At 47.3% G+C, this 7,002-nt stretch overlaps 1 protein-coding gene across 3 annotated transcripts in view; it reads left to right on the forward strand.

Annotated features, from left to right (window-relative positions):
* Positions 1-5,374, forward strand: part of khk (ketohexokinase) — a 6,091-nt gene extending 717 nt beyond the window's left edge. The window contains exons 2-8 of one of the 3 annotated variants that reach the window (XM_008299091.1): positions 474-590; positions 1,953-2,087; positions 3,778-3,850; positions 4,039-4,185; positions 4,279-4,367; positions 4,574-4,731; positions 4,859-5,374. In XM_008299091.1, coding sequence (XP_008297313.1) covers positions 474-590; positions 1,953-2,087; positions 3,778-3,850; positions 4,039-4,185; positions 4,279-4,367; positions 4,574-4,731; positions 4,859-4,962 — 823 coding nt within the window. In that variant the 3' untranslated portion in view covers positions 4,963-5,374. Of the gene's footprint in view, positions 1-473; positions 591-1,672; positions 1,808-1,952; positions 2,088-3,777; positions 3,851-4,038; positions 4,186-4,278; positions 4,368-4,573; positions 4,732-4,858 lie in introns of all 3 variants that reach the window. The other 2 variants (XM_008299089.1, XM_008299090.1) reach the window with 2 other exon arrangements.
* The last annotated feature ends 1,628 nt before the right edge of the window (positions 5,375-7,002 follow it).

Genomic DNA, 7,002 nt, shown 5'->3' on the forward strand with positions numbered 1-7,002 from the left:
TAACTGCCTGTTAGCCTGCTTGCTGTCTGTGTTCCTGTTTGTTCTCAGGGTTTGCTGATGTGAGAACATTAAAGTTTCCCTGTAATGTTGCTGAACACCTCCATTCAGCATCAGAACACAAAAAACATGTTCCTTTGTGTCGAGTTGAGCGTCTGTTGTTTTACTTGATATGACAGGTGAGCAGCAGCATCATCAGGTGGGCGGAGTCAGAGTGAGCGCTGCAGGTTCCCCAACACCGTCTCACAGACAAAAGAGCATGATTTAAAATTAATTAATTTTATCAGGAAAAACATACAGATAATCAGAAAAGTTTCAAATAATAATGTCAAGTAATTGGTTGATCCCTACTTGGCTCCGCCCACGATGACTGTGATTGGCTGAACAAACAAACAGGTACTTTAATTGTGATGAGGAGGTGCAACAGACTGTTTTTGATATGACAATGCTGTGATGTCATCACTGTGCACCTGCAGGTGTCTGTCGCAGCGTTGGCAGCGAGGAGGAAACGCCTCCAACTCCTGCACGGTTCTGTCGCTGCTCGGAGCTTCCTGCGCCTTCATGGGCTCCCTGTCTGCCGGACCGGTGGCCGAGTGAGTGCGATCAGTTCACCGATCAATACACCTACAAACAGGCTGAGCAGTACCCCTACATCCATTAACACACCGATCAGGAGGTCCAGCAGTACATTCAGAATCAGCACATTCATCAGTTAGCAAATGAAAATAGAGTTTCCACTTTGCTGTCAGTGGTCAGAAGACGGAGCTGCTCAGGTCCTGGTCAAGAAAGTCAGGGATTTTATTTTCTGAATTCAGGGATTTTATTTTCCGAATTCAGGGATTTTATTTTTTAAATTCAGGGATTTTATTTTCTAAATTCAGGGACTGGGAGTCGGGCTGCAGATGTCTCAGTGGTTAGCACCATGGCCTCACAGCTAGAAGGTCGCCGGCTGGCGTCCCGGTGAGGACACCCGGGGTCTTCCTGCGTGGAGTCTCCATGTTCTCCCCGTGCAGCGTGGGTTCTCTCCGGGTTCTCCGGCTTCCTCCCACAGTCCAGAAACATGCTGAGGTTAATTGGTGATTGTAAATTGTCCGTAGGTGTGAATGTGAGTGTGCTTGGTTGTCTGTCTCTAAGTGTAGCCCTGTGATAGACTGGTTACCTGTCCAGGTGAACCTGCCTTCACCCTGAGTCAGCTGCGATAGACTCCGCCCCCTAATGACCCTAGTGAGGATGAAGGTGTAGAGATGATGGATGGATGGGTGACGCAGGGCAGCAGGTTGAGTGGCGACCCATCACCAGGCTGTAGGGTTTGAACCCGTCTCATAAAACCACAACAGGACAAATAAAATAACATTTGAAGAAGAAACTCAGTGACACATTTGAAGGTATTTAGACTGAACATTTAAACGACAGGAAACACTTTGTATGACTTTAAACTGTGTTAATATTCAGTGAAGTTCTAAAACCTGACCGATGTCCTGGTTGGGTTCCGGGTCCATCATCTACGGACTGTTTGGAAACAGCTTGTTTCCTGCTTTTCATCAAACAAGCACTTTGTTGTTCTCATGCTGCCAGCTGATGATTGTAGCTCCAACGTCTCAACCATCAGGATCAGAACCGGTCGATCTGTCGGTTCTGATGGCAGCAGCTGCTCTCTTCTCTTCACTGTCTGTAGTTTTATTTTGGAGGATTTTCAGAAGTTCTGCATCGACGTGTCGCTGGTGTCTGAGCATGCTCAGTGCGTCCTTCCAGCCTCTGTGGTCATCAGCAACATCAGCACAGGAAGTCGCACCATCCTGCACATGAACAGGTGTGAACAGGTGTGAACAGGTGTGTGTCGCTAACTGCTTCTGTTTCAGGACCAGCGTCATCCGGGTGGCCCCACCCCCCTCCTGTCCCCACCAATCAGAGCGGCTCACTGTGATGTGACGTTGTGCTGTCTGTCTCCCTGTCAGTTTCATCATGGCCGACTTCTCGCGGCGTTCAGTCGACGCCTCGGCGGTGGTTTGGCAGCTCGACGCTCAGACGCCGTGTGCATGTTGTTTGGTTTGTCCGTCCAGTGGGACTCGAACCGTCGTTCTCTCCGATACGTAAGACGACCGGCCGCCGTCACGGCACGGTGTTCGCCAAACACCTCCCCACCAGTCAGACGCTGTTACCATGGAGACGAATTTATCAGTGTGACATCAGTGGATCAGCAGGTCACATGGTACCACAGCTCCATTCAGATTTCTGGGTTGTTTAGAACCAGAACCAGTTGCTTCAGAAACTTGTTTAGTCAAAGTGCAATGTTAAAACTCTTCAGCTGCTGATCAGAACACGTTCCAGTCGGACCTCCTTTTGACCTGTTTTCTTGAGAATCTTTCATGTCGTAGCTTGTTTTTGGTTTTTTGTTTGTTTCTCTTTTTAAATGAAGTTCTGCATTTTCCACCAGCTCAGTGTTTGTTCACTGATTTCTTGTGAACAAACCCATCAGTAAACTCTGTCTAACCACGCCCCTCTGCTATAAGCCCCGCCCACCGCCTCCTTCCGATGGAGGAAACAAGCGTCTCGGGGTGTTTGGTGAACACTGTTCGACCCACTGACTCACCTAAACATCAATCCTCCTCCTGAATCTGGTGTAATGATGGTGATCCACTGCAGAGCTGAGGTCCTGAACCACCAATCAGACGGGGCTCAGAGGTCAGCTGACCTTCAGTGACTGTGTAAAGACAAGAAGTCGATTAAACGGTAGTGGAAGCTATGAAAACAGAAACATTAACTTTCATTAACCTGTTGTCTGAAAGGTTCAGGTGATCTGGACGGTGGCCTGTGAGGACAAAACACACGCCAGAGAAAACGGTTCAGGAAGAAGCTCAGGAGTGTTAACGAGAAGCCGCAGTGTTAACGTCTGACTCAAGCTAACTTTGTTCTATGTTTAAGCCTTAATTGATAAGAAGCTGTGTCGAGCTGCAGTGAGGACACATCTAAATCTGTGGCTAAAAACACAGAATCACAGCTAAAAACGTTATTCCCGATGAAACGCTCTTCTGTTGGGGTCTTGCGTGGGTTTTGTCCACCGGACATCCTGCAGCTTTCAGTTTATTCGACCAGCGCCGTCCGAACATCTGCAGTGATTTGGGCTTAATTCATCCTTAAGAATTCATTTAATTCCTCAGTAATTAATGACTAATTAATAGTTACTGATGAAAGGCTCCACCTCCAGAATGTCAGCCTATCAGGAGCTGTAGCTGGTAATCAGCATGTTCCGTAATCACACCGATTTGTGTTTGAATGGACAGAAACACACCTGAGCAGGTGTTTCACTGATCCTGCATCATATTGTGTTGGCTCAGTTCGTGCTTGATCGGAGCTACAGAGACGTCTTCAGTCTGATTGATCATCTGTCCATCTGATCGGTTATTGGTTGGGCTGGGGGTTGATCAGTCTGATGGAGGAACTGAGTTAAACATAAAACCTGAAAGTGTGTCATTGGTTGTGTCTGAAGATGAAATCGTCGTCCCTCCAAACTCAGCAGGTCAAACAGCTCAGACACATTCCGTAGATTTTATTGTAGAAAGTCCTGATCAGGCCGATCAATGCATTGATCACTGATCGGTCCAGATCAGGACGTCGTAGTGATGTAACAGTGATGTAACAGTGATGTCATCAGCAAGTCTTTAGACTCTAAGAGTCGGCGTGTCCTTAACACGAAGGACTTGGAGCAGTTTGACCTGAGACACGGAGGGATGGACGTGTCCCTCAAGGACATCAACTCTGACCTCACTTCCTGTCTGTCAGGAACCTTCCTGACGTCACAGCAGAGGACTTCTCTAAAGTCAATCTTCACAAGTTCAAGTGGATTCACTGGGAGGTGAGATAACACCAGACATCCGACCAAACCAGAACTAACCTGAGCTCAGCCCGTCTGGACCGACCAGACGAGCCACCAGGCCAGAGCTACCGCAGCACTCACTTACTCAGATACGATACAAACATACTTTGAGCCTGGGCTGGAACAGTGAGTCTTTGCTTTACTGTCGGCCATCTTTCTCACTGCAGGGCCGTAACGCTGACGAACAGGTGAAGATGATCCAGCAGGTGGTGGCGTACAACAGCACGTTGCCACAACAACAGAAGATCACCGTCTCTGTGGAGATTGAGAAGACCAGAGAGCCGCTGTATCAGCTGTTTCCACACGGCGACGTGGTACGAAGCTCTGATGGCATCAAGGCGCTACAACGCCAAACCTTTGTTCTGTCTGATGTCTGAAACGTTGCGTCGTGTTCCTCATGTTCTCAGGTGTTCGTCAGCAAAGACGTCGCTCGACACTTTGGGTTCCACTCGGCCGAAGCTGCTCTCAGAGGATTCTACCCTCGAGTTAGACAGGGGTGAGTCTCACTTGTCTGTCTCTCACCTGTCTGCCTCTCACCGGTCTGCCTCTAACCTGTCTGACTCTCACCTGTCTGTCTCTCACCTGTCTGACTCTCACCTGTCTGCCTCTCACCTGTCTGCCTCTCACCGGTCTGCCTCTCACCTGTCTGACTCTCACCGGTCTGACTCTCACCTGTCTGTCCCTCACCTGTCTGACTCTCAGGGCTGTCCTGATCTGTGCCTGGGCAGAAAAAGGAGCTTCTGCTTTGGGTCCTGACGGTTTGCTGGTTCATTCAGATGCTTTTCCTCCAGAGCGTCTGGTCGATACTCTGGGAGCCGGAGACACTTTCAACGCTGCAGTGATTCACTCGCTGTCGGCCGGTGAGTCAGAGCGGAGTTCGCTGTAAAACTGAACTCTACGACTAAGTGAAAAGACCGTTTCTGTACTTCCACGGTGGCTGTGGCTGGATCGGCGCTGAATAACAGTCGGTCTGTTTTCCGCCTGCAGGTGGGAGCTTACAGGAAGCGCTGACGTATGGCTGCAGAGTCGCCGGCGCCAAGTGTGGTTTCCATGGCTACGACGGCATCGGCGAAAAGTTTTCCAACAAGTGACCAAAGAGTTAAAGACGGGTTAATGTTCAGGCAGCAGCGATGGATTCAGCTTGAGATTAAAAAGAAGAAGAAAAAAAAAACGATTTCTTTCAGTAATGACATGAATTTTATTTAATTCTAAGCTTAAAAAGTGAACTTTAATTTAAAAACTGTGACGAATGTGTTTACCTAGTTTACAAGGATTCCCTCTGACTAACTGATGGGTATCTGATGCTGAGAAATAACCAGTGATGAACTCTGATGGCTGGTTATTCCTGGTTAACTGGTTGGTTATTGTGAACTCTGTGACGTGTTGTCACCTGATGATGACCTACTGAGAAGATGCTGTGATGGGGTGGGTTTAAATGAAGTGACTGTGTTAAAATGCTTCTTTTTTTTTTTTACCAGATAAGAATAAAATGTGATCAATTCACATCGGTTCAGTCATTGATTCCAGGTTACTGATCAGTACTTTGGACAACAAGCTGTCAGATTTGAGATTTTTGCTAATTGTGGCGACAAAAAACTGAAAACCTTTAAATTTTCATCGGTACAGTCGCCTTGGTTACGGCTGTCTGTGTCTGGTGCAAGGTCACCATGGTTACAGGTGTTAAACTGACTTCAACCAAACGCATTTCAGTGGTCGTCATGACAACCAGCCACTGTGTGTTTTGTTACGACGCAAAGAGTTTTAATGGAGTCACATAGAGACTGTTGTTTATTAGCAGATATTTGGACAAACGGTCAGAATCATCACACAGTGTGTAATGTTTCCATGGTTACGATACAGGTGAATAGGACAAAAACATCAAATGTTTCCTGATAAACCACAAGATGTCTGTGACAGTTTTAATACACTTAACTCTCATATCGCTGGTTTAGTTCTGGTTTAACTAGTTTAATCGGGTTTAGTTCAGGTTTAGCTGGTAGCTTCTAGAACTGTCCTCCTGCAGTGTTGAGGTAACTGGTGATGAAAGGTTCAGTGAACGCACCGTCGCTGTTCTGCTGACGGCATCGCGTCGCTGGAAGGCCACGCGCCTCAGAGGGGGCGGGGCCTGTGTTAAGACAATGTTGTCATTGAGACACACCATGTGATGTTGTTGTCAGTGTGCCAGCGTTACAGTGTTAGTCCTGTTTCAGTGTCACGGCTAATAAACAGCTGCTGCATAAATATAAAGTCTCACGGTTGTGTTCAGGTGTTGCACCATGTTCACACCGTGTGTGTGCTTGTTACATGTGTTCTTGTGGTTCTGTCTGAGTGGTCCCTGCTGTCAGGTCCTCGTGTTCACGTCTAGTGTTCTGTTTGCTGGTTACAGTGTTTATATCTGAGCACGTTCTCCACACGTGGACATTAGACGCTGCTGGTGCTGTTGCTGCCGCCCTCCATGCTGGCTGCTACCATTTCTCTCAGGCCTTTGCTGAAGTGAAGATTTGCTCCGATCACGATGAAACCCTGCAGGTGAACACATAAACGTCACATGGTGCAGAGGAGGCCAATCAGAAAACATCATCATCGTGTACAGTCGTAAACAAACATTTCCATCCTCTTGTAAAGTCCACGTTTACCATGTGTTTAGTCTCCAGTGACTCCTAGAACTCTGAATCTTCTCTGATGGAATCATTGAATCTTTGCCACTCAAACAATCCTGTATTTTGGTTCTTTCACAGATTTATTAAAGGTCGTCTGGAAACATGACAGAATCTGCTGGATCATAAATGTACATAAAGCAACTTGTCACTTCTGATAATACAGAAAGCTGTTAATCTCATTTTCTTAGTTTCATGACCTCCTAACTCCTCCTGAGTGGTTCTGATTGACTCCAGCTGCTGACTCCTCTGATCCAGTTTCAACAGGACCCAGAACATTAGAGACTGGAACCAGTCAGAAAGTCACTTGGAGCCATTTCAGAGCAGCTTCAGATCCAGAACCATCAGTGTGTCAGCATATAAAGTTCATGGTCCAGTTGTGTTACTGCCACCATCAGAAAGGAAACACAAACTACCAGCTGCTGCTGAGAGACGACTGGTCAGGATGGTCAAGAGTCAACCAGGAACCAGCAG

This window comes from Stegastes partitus, unplaced genomic scaffold, assembly GCF_000690725.1.
Source record: "Stegastes partitus isolate 25-593 unplaced genomic scaffold, Stegastes_partitus-1.0.2 Scaffold1380, whole genome shotgun sequence".
Classification (NCBI taxonomy): domain Eukaryota; kingdom Metazoa; phylum Chordata; class Actinopteri; family Pomacentridae; genus Stegastes; species Stegastes partitus.